This window comes from Anser cygnoides, chromosome 28, assembly GCF_040182565.1.
Source record: "Anser cygnoides isolate HZ-2024a breed goose chromosome 28, Taihu_goose_T2T_genome, whole genome shotgun sequence".
NCBI lineage: Eukaryota > Metazoa > Chordata > Aves > Anseriformes > Anatidae > Anser > Anser cygnoides.
Genome location: NC_089900.1, coordinates 1,355,292 through 1,372,259, shown reverse-complemented (window position 1 = coordinate 1,372,259; position 16,968 = coordinate 1,355,292). Strand labels below are relative to the sequence as shown.

General features: G+C 54.2%; 3 protein-coding genes across 3 annotated transcripts in view; 1 reads left to right on the top strand and 2 right to left on the bottom strand.

Moving 5' to 3' along the window:
• The window catches only part of LOC136787245 (ceramide synthase-like), a 573,680-nt gene that overhangs the window by 219,820 nt on the left and 336,892 nt on the right, over positions 1-16,968 (bottom strand). The gene's annotated exons all lie outside the window — the stretch shown is intronic.
• LOC136787328 (olfactory receptor 14C36-like) lies at positions 2,679-3,700 on the bottom strand. Its single transcript, XM_066984488.1, has one exon. The coding sequence runs from the start codon at positions 3,698-3,700 to the stop codon at positions 2,741-2,743; it is 960 nt and encodes a 319-aa protein (XP_066840589.1). The 3' UTR covers positions 2,679-2,740.
• LOC136787084 (olfactory receptor 14C36-like) lies at positions 13,130-14,107 on the top strand. The gene has a single exon (XM_066984209.1). It carries the CDS (start codon positions 13,130-13,132, stop codon positions 14,105-14,107), a length of 978 nt encoding a protein of 325 aa, XP_066840310.1.

Here is a 16,968-nt window from a genome sequence, read left to right as displayed (position 1 = left end):
TGCAGGGCAAGCAGGCGATCAGGCCCAGTCAGCATGGGTTTATGAAAGGCAGGTCCTGCTTGACGAACCTGATCTCCTTCTATGACAAAGTGACGCGCTTGGTGGATGAGGGAAAGGCTGTGGATGTGGTTTACCTTGACCTCAGTAAGGCTTTTGACACCGTTCCCCACAACATTCTCCTCAAGAAACTGGCTGCTCGGGGCTTGGACTGGCGTACGCTTCGCTGGGTTAGAAACTGGCTGGATGGCCGGGCCCAGAGAGTTGTGGTGAATGGAGTCAAATCTGGTTGGAGGCCGGTTACTAGTGGCGTCCCCCATGGCTCGGTACTGGGGCCGGTCCTCTTTAATATCTTTATCGATGATCTGGATGAGGGCGTCCAGCACACCCTCAGTAAGTTTGCAGATGACACCAAGCTAAGTGCGTGTGTCGATCTGCTCGAGGGCAGGAAGGCTCTGCAGGAGGATCTGGATAGGCTGGAGCGATGGGCTGAGGTCAACTGCATGAAGTTCAACAAGGTCAAGTGCCGGGTCCTGCACCTGGGGCGCAACAACCCCAAGCAGAGCTACAGGCTGGGAGATGAGTGGCTGGAAAGCTGCCTGGCCGAGAAGGACCTGGGAGTATTGGTTGATAGTCGGCTGAATATGAGCCAGCAGTGTGCCCAGGTGGCCAAGAAGGCCAACAGCATCCTGGCTTGCATAAGAAGCAGTGTGGCCAGCAGGTCTAGGGAAGTGATTGTGCCCCTGTACTTGGCTCTGGTGAGGCCGCACCTTGAGTACTGTGTTCAATTTTGGGCCCCTCGCTACAGGAAGGATATGGACGTGCTCGAGCGAGTCCAGAGAAGGGCGACCAAGCTGGTGAGGGGTCTGGAGAACAAGTCTTACGAGGAGCGGCTGAGGGAGCTGGGCTTGTTCAGCCTGGAGAAGAGGAGGCTCAGGGGCGACCTTATCGCTCTCTATAGGTACCTTAAAGGAGGCTGTAGAGAGGTGGGGGTTGGTCTGTTCTCCTACGTGCCTGGTGACAGGACGAGGGGGAATGGGCGAAAGTTGCGACAGGGGAGTTTTAGGTTGGATGTTAGGAAGTACTTCTTTACCGAAAGGGTTATTAAGCATTGGAACGGGCTGCCCAGGGAGGTGGTGGAGTCACCATACCTGGAGGTCTTTAAAAGATGTTTAGATGTAGAGCTTAGCGATATGGTTTAGTGGAGTACTTAGTGTTAGGTCGGAGGTTGGACTCGATGATCTTGAGGTCTCTTCCAACCTAGAAATCTGTGATACTGTGATACTGTGATACTGTGATACTGTGACAAGTGGGCCCATGTGAACCTAATGAGGTTCAACAAGACTAAGTGCAAGGTGCTGTACCTGGGTCAGGGCAATCCCAGGCATGAGGACAGACTGGGTGAAGAACTAATTGAGAGCAGCCCTGCAGAGAAAGACTTGGGAGTTCTAGCGGATGAAAAGCTCGACATGAGCCAGCAGTGTGTGCTTGCAATGCAGAAGGCCAACTGCATCCTGGGCTGCATAAGCAAAGGATAATGACAGGACAAGGGAGATTGTTTTTCAAGGAAAAGAGGGGAGATTTAGATTAGAGATTAGGAGGAAATGCTTCACTCAGAGGGTGGTGAGGCACTGGAACAGGTTGCCCAGAGAAGTTGTGGATGCCCTATCCCTGGAGGTGTTGAAGGCCAGGTTGGACGAGGCTCTGGGCAACCTGATCTAGTTGGCGGCATCCCTGCCCGTGGCAGGAGGGTTGGAACTAGGTGGTCTTTAAGGTCTCTTCCAACCCAAGCTGTTCGATGATTCTGTGATTCTACGATCTCTGCCTTGAGGTATGCTGCTTGAGAGCCCCTTGGGCATGAGGATGGTCTGCAGGGCCCCAGGACCTCCTCTGTCTGCTCCCTCCTCTCGTGGGCCTCACAGAGGCTGCCAGCCCTGCAGAGGATCCAGAAGAGGGCTTGTTCTGCCCGTGGTCACAACTGGACCATGGCCCTCCAGATTCACCCCAGCGCCTCCAGCCTCACCCAAGGGTTATGTTTGGGGTACTGGCAAGCACTCAGGGTGGGGACATCGTCTCAAGGACATGTGCTAGGGACAGGGACTGAGGAACAGCAGCAGACTGATATGGCTCCTGGGTCATGCTTGCCTCTCCAAGGCAATTTAAAACCCAGATCACCACATCAGTCCCCATCCCTCCTCTGATCTTTTTGAGTGCTCCTGGTTGACTCTGTTCTGGCCATGCTGGTCAGGGTGGGAAGAAAACCCAGATGGATGGGAACGAGTGCTGCCAAAACTCCTTCCCCAGGGGTCTTTAGATATGCAAGGTGCTTGGAAGGATTATGGAGCATTTCCAAAGGCACTAGGTATGTTCAGATATGCCTGAAGACAACATGAATCCCCCTGTAGCCTCCCTTGCCTGTGCCTGCTGCATCCCCACTGCCTCCACAGAGACAGCAGACACCTCCTTTGCCTCAGATACAGAGATATCACACAGAGGCTACGAGAGGGTCATCTCACACCCAGATACATACTTTATGTGGGCTCCAGGAGAAAGAAAGAAGGTTGATGCCCCAGCAGAAGTGGAAGGAATCCGAACAGTTGTGAAGGAACATGGTAACCACGTATAACAAAAACAACAGAAAAAAATGTACTCGTGTATATTAATAAATAATATATATTATATGCATAAAAAAACAGTAACAGCAACTAAAATCAAACAGGTCTGTCATGGGACAGACTGTGAGTCATTTGTGGAGAGAGAGGAAAATTTTATCACTTCTGAAAAATGTCCACGAAATCACTTTCCTCAGGGCATCCTTCAGCTCCTGGTTCCTCATGCTGTAGATGAGGGGGTTCACTGCTGGAGGCATCACCGAGTACAAAACTGCCACCACTATATTCAAGGATGGGGAGGACAGGGAGAGGGGCTTCAGGTAGGAAAAACTTCCTGTGCTAATAAACAGGGAGACCACGGCCAGGTGAGGGAGACACGTGGAAAAGGCTTTGTGCCGTCCCTGCTGAGAGGGGATCCTCAGCACAGCCCTGAAAATCTGCACATAGGAGAGCACAATGAAAACAAAACACCCCAAAAACAGAAAACCACTCAATATGACGAGTGCAACTTCCCTGACGTAGGAATTTGAGCAGGAGAGCTTGAGGATCTGGGGGATTTCACAGAAGAACTGCTCCACAACATTGCCTCTGCAGAGGGGCAGTGAAAATGTATTGGTAGTGTGCAGCAGAGCATAGAGAACCCCACTGCCCCAGGCAGCTGCTCCCATCTGGGCACAAGCTCTGATGCCCAGAAGGCTCGCATAGTGCAGAGGCTTGCAGATGTCAACGTAGCGGTCGTAGGACATAATGGTGAGAAGAAAATACTCTGCTGACATCAGGAAGAGAAAAATAAAGACCTGTGCAACACATCCTGCATAGGAGATGGCCCTGGTGTCCCAGAGGGAATTGGCCATGGCTTTGGGGAGAGTGGTGGAGATGCAGCCCAGGTCGAGGAGGGCGAGGTTGAGGAGGAAGAAGTACATGGGGGTGTGGAGGCGGTGGTCACAGGCTACGGCGGTGAGGATGAGGCCGTTGCCCAGGAGGGCAGCCAGGTAGATGGCCAGAAAGAGCGCGAAGTGCAGGAGCTGCAGCTCCTGCGTGTCTGCGAATGTCAGGAGGAGGAACTCGGTGATGGAGCTGCTGTTGGACATCTGGTGCTCCAGGGAATTGGCACCTGTCCAAGGAGAAAACAGAAGGAGATATTAAGACAGATTTCAGAGGACTCATTCCTGCTCACACTGGACACATGGGGCTTCCTATATGTGAAGGGAGACGTTTTCAGCGACTGGGTCCCTGCATTTCATGAGTGGCATTTGGTCCAGTGAGGGTTTTTGCCTATTTACCACCATGAGTGATGATGGCATATTGGCCATCAGCCTGTGTAAGGGAAGAAAGACAGATTCATCTCATCCTAGTTTACCCTCCTTCACAGATGATATCAGAACCAGAAACAGGCACAATTGGCCCAATCATCTGCATACCTCTTTGTTTTGATAAGGTAGACTCTGTCTTCACATCAGTTTCCCTTTATCACACCCTTTATCCAGGTACTGTATGGGTAATGGAATTTTAAAAGCTTGGAAGTACCCTTTCACCCTGTAAAACTTCACAGCCTGCTCCCCAGAAGACAAGGTGCAACAAAAGTGTCTACTTCTGTACCTTTTTTAGGATTTAGATTCCCCCACAACATCTGAGAAATGGTAAAAATCTTTTTCCATTGTTCTCAGTGTCAACACAAGCCAGTGCTTGGAGGCAAAATGCTCAGCTGGAGGGTGACTGCCCCCACACGTTGCTCTGAGAAAGAGCCCGGACTGTGCTGAGTGCGAATGCACCACTCCTCTCTTTCCCCGCCCAGCTACGGGGAGAAGGTGGAGAGAGACAGGACGGGGCTCCTGATTCACGTGGCTGAAATAAGGGCTCTGGGAAATGCAAAAGGGCACAAAGAAGCTGTGCTCTTCTTGGGGCCTGTTGCAGCTTTCCAGGGATACCTTCATAGCGATAACCTCAAGCTGACGTCTCCTCAGGAGAGTGACCTCATTGCCCAGCTGAAGGGACTGCATTGCACGGGACTTGAAATGTTCAAAGGGGACCTGGGCACCTTGGTCCAAGGAAAGCACCTCTGGGGCAGGGGCAGTGCCAGAACAGGAGCTTAACATCCCCCATCAGCACTGTTACTGCCAGAGTGCCACAGCGAGAACAGGAGCAGTGCACACAAATGGAGAAAGAAGGAAATGTAGTGTGTTCCTCCTGCTGAGAGGAGGAGAGGAGACAGCCGGACACTCAAGAAAGCCTCCTCCCTACGCAGCTGTTCACACCACTCCCAGACAGCAGTCACAGGGCTGTAACTCCCAGCCTCTTTGATCTGCAGAGGGAAACCAGTCCGTGTCAGGGGAGATGGAGCTCTGCTCTACAGGATCTGTGGCTGCAGAGGAGGCGGCTCATGGCCTGGACCCCCTGGCCATGAAGGCAGAGGCTCTGCTGGGGGGAGAGGAGAACGAGGGGGCTTGCTCAGAGGACAGCATCCGCATGGGAGGGACAGACAGGGAGCAGCCAAAGTCCACCCTCCACAGCATTTCTGTCACAAGATCCCTCTCCTTCTCTGCCAATGTCTCTGCTGCCCGCAGCTGTCCCTTCCAGTAGCTGCTTCCCACATCTTCTTGTCATCACTCACAGACCCCAGCCCAGCCCCTGTTCACACAGCTTTGCCCTACAGACACCCCCTGGCAGCAGGAAGGTGACCAAAAGCATCTCCCTGCTTGCAGGTGCACAAGAGCAGGTCAGACAAACCCAGATGTGTCCAGCAAAGGCGATGCTGGTGCGGTCTGTAAGCAGAGCAGTGTGTAAAAGGCCTTTATGAGGTACCCGGCAGATCTACTGATTTCTCCTGATAAAGATCTTAGTGCTGTATTTACACCTGACAGTGCCAATTCATTCTCCCTTAGAAGGAAACAAAAAACACTCATTTTACAAGTTCCTCGTCTGAAAGCTGTCATCCCTTGCCTGTATTCTTAGTAACACCTTCCTGGAATTCTCCTTGTAGTGCTGTGGATCTCTGAGCAGGCTGCCCCAGGCAGCAGCCTCCCGCCAGCAGCAGGACCCTGCCCTGCCGGGGGGGCTCCTGCCACCTGCAGCTTCTCCCCGCAGCGCCCTGGGCAGCTCCCCGGGCAGGCTGAGTGCTGAGCCTGGCAGGCGGCAGAGGCCCTGCCCCGGCACACAGCCCCTGGGGCACAGCAGGGACCCTGCTCTGCACCACAGCCCTGGGCACCCCTGCCTGCACCCGCGGCTTCTCCTTCCTCCAGGAGCTGCGGCTGCATTGCCCTCCAGCCAGAGACTTACCGGGGTCAGGGCTGGCAAGTGTTCTCCCCCAGCGAGCTCTGTGCATCCTGCCACTTCTGCCTGCCTTTACCCACTCTGTCTCTGCAGGCAGTGCCCCCAGCCCTGCTGCGCTGGGCAGAGGAGCTGCTCCTGGGCAGAGCTGGCTCTCTGCAGCGCTGCCCGCTTGCCAGGAGCTCCCCTTGGGCCCAGGAGCCCGGCCCAGCTCAGCAGCACAGGCCCAGCCCAAGGCCTCCCTTGCTCTGCCCCCCACCAGGCTCCCTGCCCATGGCCCTGGGGCTGCAGGGGAACCTGCTGGGAAACAGCCTCAAGGAATCCCTGGGGTTCCCTCTCTCACCTGGCACACACACTTCTTCACACCAGGGTCATTTCTCCTAGCAGAAAACCAATTAAGTGGAACAATCACATCTCCTTGTCCCAGTATCAGTTAGGACATGAAGTCATGGTCAGGGACTGATCTCCTTCATCCCCACTTGAGGAAGGAATTCAGCAGAGTCAGTCGAGGCATCTCATGCTGCTTGTTATTCCTGGGGCTGGAAGAGGGTCTCAGCTCCCTCCCATGTCTGCCACAGATTCACAAGAGCTGGGATTCCTCTGGCCTCAGTTCAGGTGTCCACAACATAGGCAGCTTAATGCGAATTACTGAGCCACAATAGTTCCTTAGTGGAGATGGAGGACAGGCAAGAGCTGTTCAGATGCAAACATCTGGTGAAATTTGTGGTTGATCCTCTGCGAGTCAGGTGGAGGCATACGTCCTCTGGGTAACTGAAATGGCAGCAGATGGCACATGTAGGACAACTGAACCTGTCCCTACTCCTTATGTGCAGGGCAGCCTGCAGAGGCGGTCAGCAGAGCAAAAGGAGTCATGTGTCACAGGGAGAGCTAAACCTATTATGTTCTCTTTTAAATGTTCTGTTCTCTTTTAAAAGTTCTCTTTTTCCTTTCTCTTCTACATGTCCCTTGGCTGTAATGGCTGTTGTGTCTCAGACATCTCCACAGGGCCTCAGCTCTCACCAGCAAGGTCTCCCTGCCCTTTGTGCCTTGAGGCAGGACTCTGCAGGGGTACAACAGGTGGTGGGTGGGGACAAAATCAGTGGTTACTTTGCAAACTACACCCTTAACAGTTCATGGGACCTTAGGGCATGCATCCACGGGTACAGGGAGAGTGTTCTGGCCTGGAGGTACTGGTTCCTTATGATCCCAGGAAGGGATCATTTAACTGCTCTTAGAGCTAAGAGTGTAAGGAGAGAAGACTATAGATGACCTATTGAATTTGGTGTGACTTCATTCTAGACACAGTACTCCACTGTTAGTTGCAGCTCTCCATTAGACATTTGCACTGACCCTATGGGATTATTAAAGGGTGAGCGAGTTTTGCTGATCAGTCCTTGGCTCTCCAGTTGATGAATCAGCATATATGTGGTAATCAGGGAGTCTCGGATAGTGTCATATTGCCACTGGTGCACCATTTGGATAGCTACTGGCACTTCGACCCGGAGCAACCCCACAACTGAAGGATCCTGTGAGGGACCGGGCAAGGTAGAAAAGTGTTTAATGTGCATAAATCACCATAAATCACCTCCAGCATGGCCAATTCCATCAGATACGGGCTGCCTCTCTCCCTGGTGGTCCATTTGCCTGGGTGGCATACAACATCTTCCTTGAAGGGATACCTTTCCTTTACACCTGACAGGAGTTGCCTCAAGAGAGTGAGGATTTGTGCCCCCTTTCCAACTGCTTTGTCAATGCCCCCTTCCCTGGGGAGGGATCCCAGCTGCTTGTCTTCCCTGTCCTCTAATTACAGGCTACTGGCCCTGTTATCCCAGTATCAGATCAGCCAGGTGACAATGTGCTGGCCTAGATGATGGCTGAAATCTTTTTGCACATCTCACAGCTCCCCAAGGAACAGTGATCAGGTGCTTACTGATGATTTTATGATATCTCACTCTTCATCCACATGTTCCTCTGACGGCCCTATTTAGGAGTAGCCTGCCTCATCTTCTTCTTCCTCCTTCCCTGTATGAGTAGGAGCTTCTTTCCTTGCTAAACAAGCTGATTTTGGTTTTTTTCTCCTGTATATGTATGACTGATACAGGCATAGGTTGGTTCTTTGGCCCAGTCACAGGGATTGGAGTTGTGTAGATTGCAACTCAGTAAGCAAAGGCCAAGCCCCAGCACATTGCAGTGATTTCTGTCTCTTTGGAATTGCCAGGGTGATGACAGTCCTTTTTCAAGCATTCTGTGATTATTATTTTTTTTAGGATTCTGCCCTTGTTCATGGGTGAAGTAACAAAGCATTGCAGGTGCCTACAGTTCTAGGTGCCCACCCATATCCTCCCACATTCCCTGCCACTCATAATTATCCTGCCTCAAGGCACATCACTGTGTGGCATTCTAGAAATAGGTTACCCTAACCTTAAACAAAACCTGAAACACATTCAGGAGAAATAAGAATAAGTTGGTTTGAACATCCCAAGGATATTGAAAGTTTTGAAGAGCTATTGTAACTAGCCTGGAGGAGAAAGGGGGAGGTGAAGGAGAAAGGGAAAGGGAAGAAGTGGGGAGAAGAAGTGTCCTCCCTCATCCTTCCCATAGATTGTCTCCCCGAGGAGAAAAGGTAACGACTGTTAATTATGAACAGTTTCCGAGAGAAGGTTCCTCAAGTATGGAGGTGACAGCAATGCTGAGTACAACTACCAGATTAGTCTCATGACCAGCAATTTCATCATAACATAAGGTAGTGTTACCCAGTAAACTAATAACCATAAACCAGCCCCCAGAAAGCCCCCAGCACAACAGGGAATACGCCGAGTACGTAATGTGCTATCTAACAGAATTCTGAGGCGAAACACAACTACTACACCGAGATTAAAAAATAAATAAAAAAATACACCTTGTGGTCAGCAGCTATGAAGCAGATATAATGCTTGTAACCATTTTATTTTAACATGATCTGGTCATATCTGTTATTATCTCAACCCTTTGGGCCCCACACAGGACCCATTCAGGAAGGAGGGCACCCCACAGGAGAGACCCAGAGAGGGCAGAGATGGATTGTCAAGGAGCGGTGGAGACAAGTGTCATGGACTGACTGCAATCCCCATTCCCCTGCACCACTCAGGGGAAGGAGTTACAAGAGGCTGGATGGGGGGAATGGTGTTTTTAGTTTGCTTGTGGTTCCTGCTGGTTGTAGTCCACTGGTAATAGGCAATAAATTCTATTAATCTGCCTCTGCTAAGTCTGTCTTGCCCATGATGATAATTGATGCCCATGATGGTATTTGGTGGGTGACCTCGTGCTCTACCCCAACCCCTGAGCTCTTGTAATCATATTTTCTCCCCCTTTTCCTTGTAGGTTGGAAGTGAAAGAGCAGTTGCTGTGGAGTTCACCTGCCTGGAGTTCCTCCTGCACCAACACACCTCTGCTCTTGGAAGCCCTTCCAGGAAGGTGGGGTTTGAGGCTTGTCCTGGGCCTGGGTTTTTTTCAAAAGATGGGAGCGAAGGCACCTGGGATGCAGCAGCCCCTCACCGTGCCTGAACTCCTCTTCTCTGCATGTCTTTCACTTGGAGAAGTAGGATGTGTTATACAGATGGAATTGCAGTGCATGCCAGGGCCTTCCTCCCTGGACATCCCACAAGGCTCTGTGCTCTGAGAAGGCCTCAGCAACATCCCCTGGTCTGCCATGCAGGAGGCAGAGGTGGTACAAGAGGGAATGGCAAACGTAATCGTTGTTGATCATCCCCACCTGTCTCTTCTGAAGAATCTGCACCCATCCAGCACAGCACCCCAAGCTGACGGACCTGTCCCCCCACACCTCAGCAGCTCTTCCATCCATGTCCCAGCCCTGTGACAGCAGGCGGGGATCCAGCTCCTCCTGCCTGTGCCCCACGCTGAGGGCATTGGGGCACATCTGGGCTGCAGCACCTCAGCTGTGGCACAAGGGCCAAACTCAGCCTTGTCCCAGATCTTGTGCCAGGAGCCTGGGCATGCAGAGGCTTTCCTTCAGAGCAGAGACATGCTGCCGTGGATGGCAGATGGCCATGGGAGGATGAAATGAGGGGCCCGAAGCAGAGCACGCCCTGGTGTTCCCAAGTCCAGAAGGAAACAGGCCTGGGCTGTGGCGCCCTGACAGCAGAGGGCCTTCTGTGGTGTTGGTGCAGCCCTGAGGGCCAGTGCTGGAGCTGGGGCTGATCTCCAGGCAGGAGAAGGGGCTGCTGCCAAAGTCCTTGGCTATGGGCGTCCTGTGATCCAGGGACACAGAAAAAATCACTGGGCTGTGTCTTGAATAAAGGATGGGGGTAAGAAGCAGCAGCAGTGTTTGCAAACCAAAGGACACAAGTAGAAACCCTGGTGTGATGTGCCTCATATCCATGCACTGCCTGCCTCTGTTGGATAGAGGAGGGACAGACCTTGGCTTGCTGCAGCCCTGAGAAGCAGTCACTTGCTCATAAGCACCAGATCTGTCAGAGATGCCATCGGAGTTCCCGTTAAGTACCAGCTATGAATGGCCAGAGCTGTCCTGTGGGTCCTGTGCTGCCCGTGTCAGCTGCATGCTCCATTGGTGCTGGGCAGCGTTGGCATCTCAGGTAGCACTGCAGGCCTGGAATTGGCTATTACATGGAGCAGATGCCCTGAACGAGGTTAGGCAATGTAGGGATGTCCATGAGACAAGTGCCGTTACAGTCACTGGAGATGGAGGGAAAACCAGATGGAGAAGATGGAGGTCTCAGGTCTCCCTGTGGCACAGTTCTCCATTGGGTCAGGTGGATACCTCTACAGGCTGCCCTGAGCCTACTGAGGAGGGACAGGTTTAGTTGTCCTAAATGTGTGCATTTGCTGTCACTTCAGCTGGCCAAAGGCATTCCCCACCAGCTCCAAGGGGATGCCCCCAGGTGCTGCCCTGTCCCTCAGGGTTCCTCCATGAGAGCTTGCAGATACCTGCACGTCCCTCTGCCCCCTGACATGTCACCAGGTGTTTGCAACCCCCTGATTTCCTCCATCTCCATTGGTGTTCATGTCGCTTCCTTGAGGAGAGGAATGGAGCTCACCTGCAGGTGCCCATGTTATGCACACCTAAATTGAGGGCAGAATAATCCCAGGTCCTGTGGGTTTGTAGCAGACATGGTAGGGATCTGAGCCCCATTACAGCCCCAGGACAAAAACCCAGCATGAGAATCCCTTCCATAAGCAGGTGGTTAAAGGAGTTATTTTTGTGACCATGTCTGGGCGTCCCATTGTCAACTGGGATGAGAGGAGGTGATGGTTACAGATAATTATTTCTGTGCTAAGCTAAAAGAGCCTGCTGTCAAAAAGTGTAAGTGCCCAGGGGAGGGAGGAAACCCCAGGGATTCCTTGAGGCTTTCCCAGCAGGTTCCCCTGCAGCCCCAGGGCCATGGGCAGGGAGGCTGGTGGGGGGCAGAGCAAGGGAGGCCTTGGGCTGGGCCTGTGCTGCTGAGCTGGGCCGGGCTCCTGGGCCCAAGGGGAGCTCCTGGCAAGCGGGCAGCGCTGCAGAGAGCCAGCTCTGCCCAGGAGCAGCTCCTCTGCCCAGCGCAGCAGGGCTGGGGGCACTGCCTGCAGAGACAGAGTGGGTAAAGGCAGGCAGAAGTGGCAGGATGCACAGAGCTCGCTGGGGGAGAACACTTGCCAGCCCTGACCCCGGTAAGTCTCTGGCTGGAGGGCAATGCAGCCGCAGCTCCTGGAGGAAGGAGAAGGCGCGCGTGCAGGCAGGGGTGCCCAGGGCTGTGGTGCAGAGCAGGGTCCCTGCTGTGCCCCAGGGTCTGTGTGCCGGGGCAGGGCCTCTGCCGCCTGCCAGGCTCAGCACTCAGCCTGCCCGGGGAGCTGCCCAGGGCGCTGCGGGGAGAAGCTGCGGGTGGCAGGAGCCCCCCCGGCAGGGCAGGGTCCTGCTGCTGGCGGGGGGCTGCTGCCTGGGGCAGCCTGCTCACAGCTCCACAGCACAACTGGGATGTATCTAAGGCGAGAAGACAATCAGGGGTTAGATACTTTAGACTCAGCTTTCCAGACTATTTGCTTTCTTTTTTTTTTTTTTTTGTCTCTGTGGGAATAGAAATAGAGGCTGCTATTTCCAAGAAGAGGCTGATACGCCTAAGCCTTCCCACTGAGGGTTACAAGGACCCCCAACAATTCCCTTGCCTGCCCCTCAGCCCATAGAAAGCTCCACCACCACATGTGCAGTGCCAGCAGGGTCTGTGTGACCTGGTCTCTAGGACGTGCCCCCAGCGAGCTGCCCCTGGGCAGAGCCCTGCTGCCAGGAGGTGTCTGCAGGGCAGAGCTGAGCACCCAGCGGGTGGGATGGGGGCTGTGACCTGCAGGCAGTAGGCGTGGGGACAGAGACCCAGCTGCAGGCAGGGACAGCTGCAGGCAGCAGAGCCATGGTCAGGGAGTGAGAGGGAGCTGCTCCCAGAAACTCCATGGTAGGGGAATTTGGGCACCTCAGTGCCATCCCTGCACTGCTGACACCTTCCATTATCTCGACTGCCATCCAGCAAAGCCTCTGTCCCCACAACTATGGGATCTCAGGCTGCATTGTCCCCTTGGCAGCAGGACCCTCAGAACAGAGAACTCCCCCCAAGTGCCCATCTCTCACTCCATTTCCTGCCTCCCTCACTAGGAACCCTGGACCTTTTCTCTGTGTTTCCCCTCCCATCCATCCTGCCCTTGCTATTCCCCTCAGACTCCTTGGGCAGTGGGTTTAAAGACAGAGCTCAAACAGCAGAATAGTGAGTCCTGCTCTGGAGGTGCATCCCTGGGAGCAAAGTGCCCAAGCCGGCTCTAGCCAAAATGGCTCTGGTCACTGCAGTGCCTAGTGCTGGGAAATGAGCTGGCTCTGTTCAGGTCACTCTGGTTTAAGGACATCCAGAGGTGTCCCTGGGGTTATCCTGCTGGAGGATGTTGAACAGCCCCTCTGTATTACAGGTGCACAGCATCTGAACCAAACTATGAGTTTCAGAATGGGTCACCAGCTTTCCCAGGTACCCGCTGCTGCACAGCAGTGCTGAGTCCGATGGAGCTCATGGGCAGAGGCCGTGGCTCCAAACAGTGCTCTGCCAGCACAAACCAGAGCTTCAGCCAGGAAGGAGAATGAAGCTGCTGCTGAGAAAGCGCGTATTTCTGGAGGTGGGTGAGAAAGGAAGGGTGTTGCTGAAAGGACAGATTTTCTCAGAGAAGTCTGCCCGAAGTTCTCCATGTGCTTTCGTCTTTGGACAGGCTCCGAGGCCAAGAGGCAGCACATGTCCAACAGCAGCTCCATCACCGAGTTCCTCCTCCTGGCATTCGCAGACACACGGGAGCTGCAGCTCCTGCACTTCGCGCTCTTCCTGGCCATCTACCTGGTTGCCCTCCTGGGCAATGGTCTCATCCTCACCGCCGTAGCCTGCGACCACTGCCTCCACACCCCCATGTACTTCTTCCTCCTCAACCTCGCCCTCCTCGACCTGGGCTGCATCTCCACCACTCTCCCCAAAGCCATGGCCAATTCCCTCTGGGACACCAGGGCCATTTCCTATGCAGGATGTGTTGCACAGCTCTTTCTATTTCTATTCTTCCTCTCAGCAGAGTATTCTCTTCTCACCATCATGGCCTATGACCGCTACATTGCCATCTGCAAGCCCCTGGGCTATGGGAGCCTCCTGGGCAGCAGAGCTTGTTCCCAGATGGCAGCAGCTGCCTGGGGCAGTGGGTTGCTCAATGCTCTGTTGCACACAGCCAATACATTTTCCCTGCCCCTCTGCCAAGGCAATTCTTTGGACCAGTTCTTCTGCGAAATCCCCCAGATCCTCAAGCTCTCCTGCTCAGACTCCTACCTCAGGGAAATTGAGCTTCTCACGTTCATTTCCTTTTTAGGGTTTGGGTGTTTTGTTTTCGTTCTTTTCTCTTATGTGCAGATCTTTAGGGCTGTACTGAGGATGCCCTCTGAGCAGGGACGGCACAAAGCTTTTTCCACATGCCTCCCTCACGTGGCCGTGGTCTCCCTCTTTGTCAGCACCGGAATTTTTGCCTACATGAACCCCTCCTCCATCTCTTCCCCATCCCTGAATCTGGTGGTGGCAGTTCTGTACTCCGTTCTGCCTCCAGTATTGAACCCCTTCATCTACAGCATGAGGAACCAGGAGCTCAAGAATTCAATATGGAAACTGCTAACAGGGTGTTTATCAGTGACCACAGACTGTTTTCCTTTTTCTGCGGATGACTCTCCGTGTATGTCGTGACAATCTATCTCCCACTTTTATGAGGAGTTTGCTTGTTTGTTCAGTTTGTTGGTTTTCCTTTCTGCCCTTGTGATACTGTTGTCTACCCAGAAATGCCCTTCTTCATGCCCTTCTACCTGAGTATCCATCTGCCTGTACATGTGACCCAGGGTTTCTGTAGCCAAGAAGGCAGGCTCTCTGTGTATTTGAACCAAATAAACCTTGGTCTGAGACCCAATCTCAGCAGATCAGGAGTGAATGGGAACTGGGGCTGTGGAGGCAGTGCCCAGAGCCCTGCAGCAGCCTGTGGTGGGCACTGCTGTGGGGCCAGCCCAGCCTGGGCTGCTGGGCTGGGCTGGGCAGAGGGCAGGGAGGTGCGCAGAGAGCAGGGAGGTGGGAGAGCTGGGGGGCAGCTGGGCTGGGCTGGAAGCTACCCAGCACAGAGAAACATCCGTGTCAAGCTGGGATGTGTGGCCATGCATGGGGAGGACACACACTGCTGGCTTTGGGTCGTGAGGCAGGGATGGAAAACAGGCCGATGCAGGAAGGAGGAGGCCAGGCTGTGCCCTGTTGGAATGGACAGCGCCCAGTGCCTTTGTCACCTGCAGCCTCTCTTGTCGGCCATGTCCAGCACTGGCCACTCCCCCCATGTTTAGGGGTGTTTTTGGCTGCCAGGCCATCTCTATCCTCATGCCAGGCTCAGGGCCTGTGTCAGGGGAACAGCCAGCCCTTTCGGCCTCTGTCCTGGCCCATAGCCCTGCAGACCTGGAGCAGGGCTGTCTGCAGAGGCCCCCATGGGACGTGGCTGGGACATGACATGGGCCGGGGTCTGGAGAAGGCTGCAAAAGCAGGAGGGACATGGAGGGAAGGGGCCTGAGGGTGCCATTGGGATTGTAACAGAGGGAGCTTGACCCAGCCTTGGATGTGCACTGCCATGTGCGGTGCCTTGGCAGCATGGCTGTGGGACCATGTGTGGGGCAGTGGGGCTGGGCTGCAGCAGGGACCATGAAGCAGCTTCCAGGGAATGACAGCAAAGACTGGCTCCAAAAAAAAGTAACCTACGATGGTGGTGGAGGTATGGTTTTGGCAATGGCAGAGCTCATCTGCAATTGGTGTTTGCAAGAAAAGTCAAGGTCAAAGAGAAGATCTTTGATTACTGGAATGGAGACCAAGGATGAAGAAGGGAAATGCAGGGCTGCTGCTGAGTGGGGAGGCTGATTTAATGAGAGCAGCCAAAGCTTAGCCTGAGGGACTCTGTGCCTTCTTTGCCCGAGTCCTTACTGAAAAGGTCTCCAGGCTACTCTGTTCGGGGAAAGTGCTCAAGGAGGACAAGGAAACCTATTGACCAGAACTTCAATAACCGAGGCCCCAGCACACACTTCCTGTCTGGAAGCAGCCCCGGGAGAAAGGTCTTGGTGGACAAGGAGCTGGTCAGGAGGCAGAAGTGTGCCCTGGCATCAAGAGAGGCCAGCAGATTCCTGGGCTGTACAACCAGGGGCATGGCCAGGCCTTGGAGAGTGGCACAGTGCTGCATCCATTCAGATCCCCTACACAGGAAAGACTTCAGCGAGCTGGAGCAGGTTTACGAAAGGGCCCCCAGGATGGTCAGGGCCTGGAGCCCTTGGCCTGTGAGGAGAGGCTGACGGAGCTGGGCCTGTCCAGCCTGGAGAAGGGAAGGCTGAGGGGACCTCACCGCACTGCCTAGGAGGAGGTCATGCAGAACAGAGGGCCAGGCTCCCCATCCGTGGTGCACAGCGGGAGGATGACAGACAACGGGTGTTGGGTGAAACCAGAGGTGCCAGGCCTGGAGCTAAGGCACAGATTTCTCACCCAGCTCGCCCAGGGCTCGTCCTGAGCAAGGCGGCCACGAGCCCTGCCTGCCCTCCTGCCTGCCCCGCGCCGTCAGGTGGCTGTAGCAGAGGGGACCCACAGCCAGCCCCTCGATGGGGCTCTGCCAGCCCCTCGCCCTCCCCTCTGCAGTGACGTCATTTCTGCCCAGGGGCTCTCTGATGCGCGGGATGATGTCATAGTGCCTGCCGGCCAGCCCTTCTGAGGGCCAGTCAGGCTGCTGCAGTGGCAGTGACCTCACTCCAGCCCCCTCCCCACGGCCTGCCTCTCCCCTTCCCCTCTCCCCTCTCTGGACCCCGGGGTGTCACGCAGTCGGTGTCACGCAGCAGCTTTGCAGTGGTGGCCTCGGTGTTGGTGTTGCCAGGGAGGACATCTGCCCCTGTGCCAAAAGGACGTACTACTGCCAAGATGCATTTGGTGTTTCAAGCTGTCACTGGCAGAGGTCTTGCAAAGTCTTTCTGCAGTTGTGCCCAGGGACCTTCACTCCATGGGTCCTGGGCTAGGGCTTTCAATTCACACGAACCTGCGTCGGTCGTGGCAGAAGAAAGACGCCTCTTACAGCTGTGCTCTGCATCCTCCTTCATGCTAGGGCACCACTCGGTGTCCTTCACTCTGCTCACAGTGTTTGTCTTAGCTCAGGGATGAACTGCATGAGATCTGCTTGAGTCTTCTGAGGCCCTATCCAAGGCCTATTGCCTGCTGCACCTACAGCACAAGAACTATTACTTTCCCTTACTGTGCGGATTGACCCAATAGGTCTCTTCATATTAATCTCTTTTTATTCCCTATTTGGAAGGGGACATATTTGGAAGGGCTGCTGGGCTCTGCCACAGCCACTCAAAATCACGTGCTCTTGAGTTTTTCCACCTGAGTTTATCACACATGACCCAACACGAGTTTCTCGGGGTCTCAATGGCCATTTCAAGTGTAGTTAACTCCAGGAATCCACTGGAAAGTGTGCCAGGATGCATGGTGCCAGCCCACAGGAATCCCTTGCAGAACCTATGGTCTTGTCCAGGCCATAGTCTCGAGTT

Excerpts from the sequence above, each read along its gene's own strand:
- LOC136787084 (XM_066984209.1), top strand. The coding sequence starts at position 13,130 with ATGTCCAACAGCAGCTCCATCACCGAGTTCCTCCTCCTGGCATTCGCA.
- LOC136787328 (XM_066984488.1), bottom strand. The coding sequence starts at position 3,700 with ATGTCCAACAGCAGCTCCATCACCGAGTTCCTCCTCCTGACATTCGCA.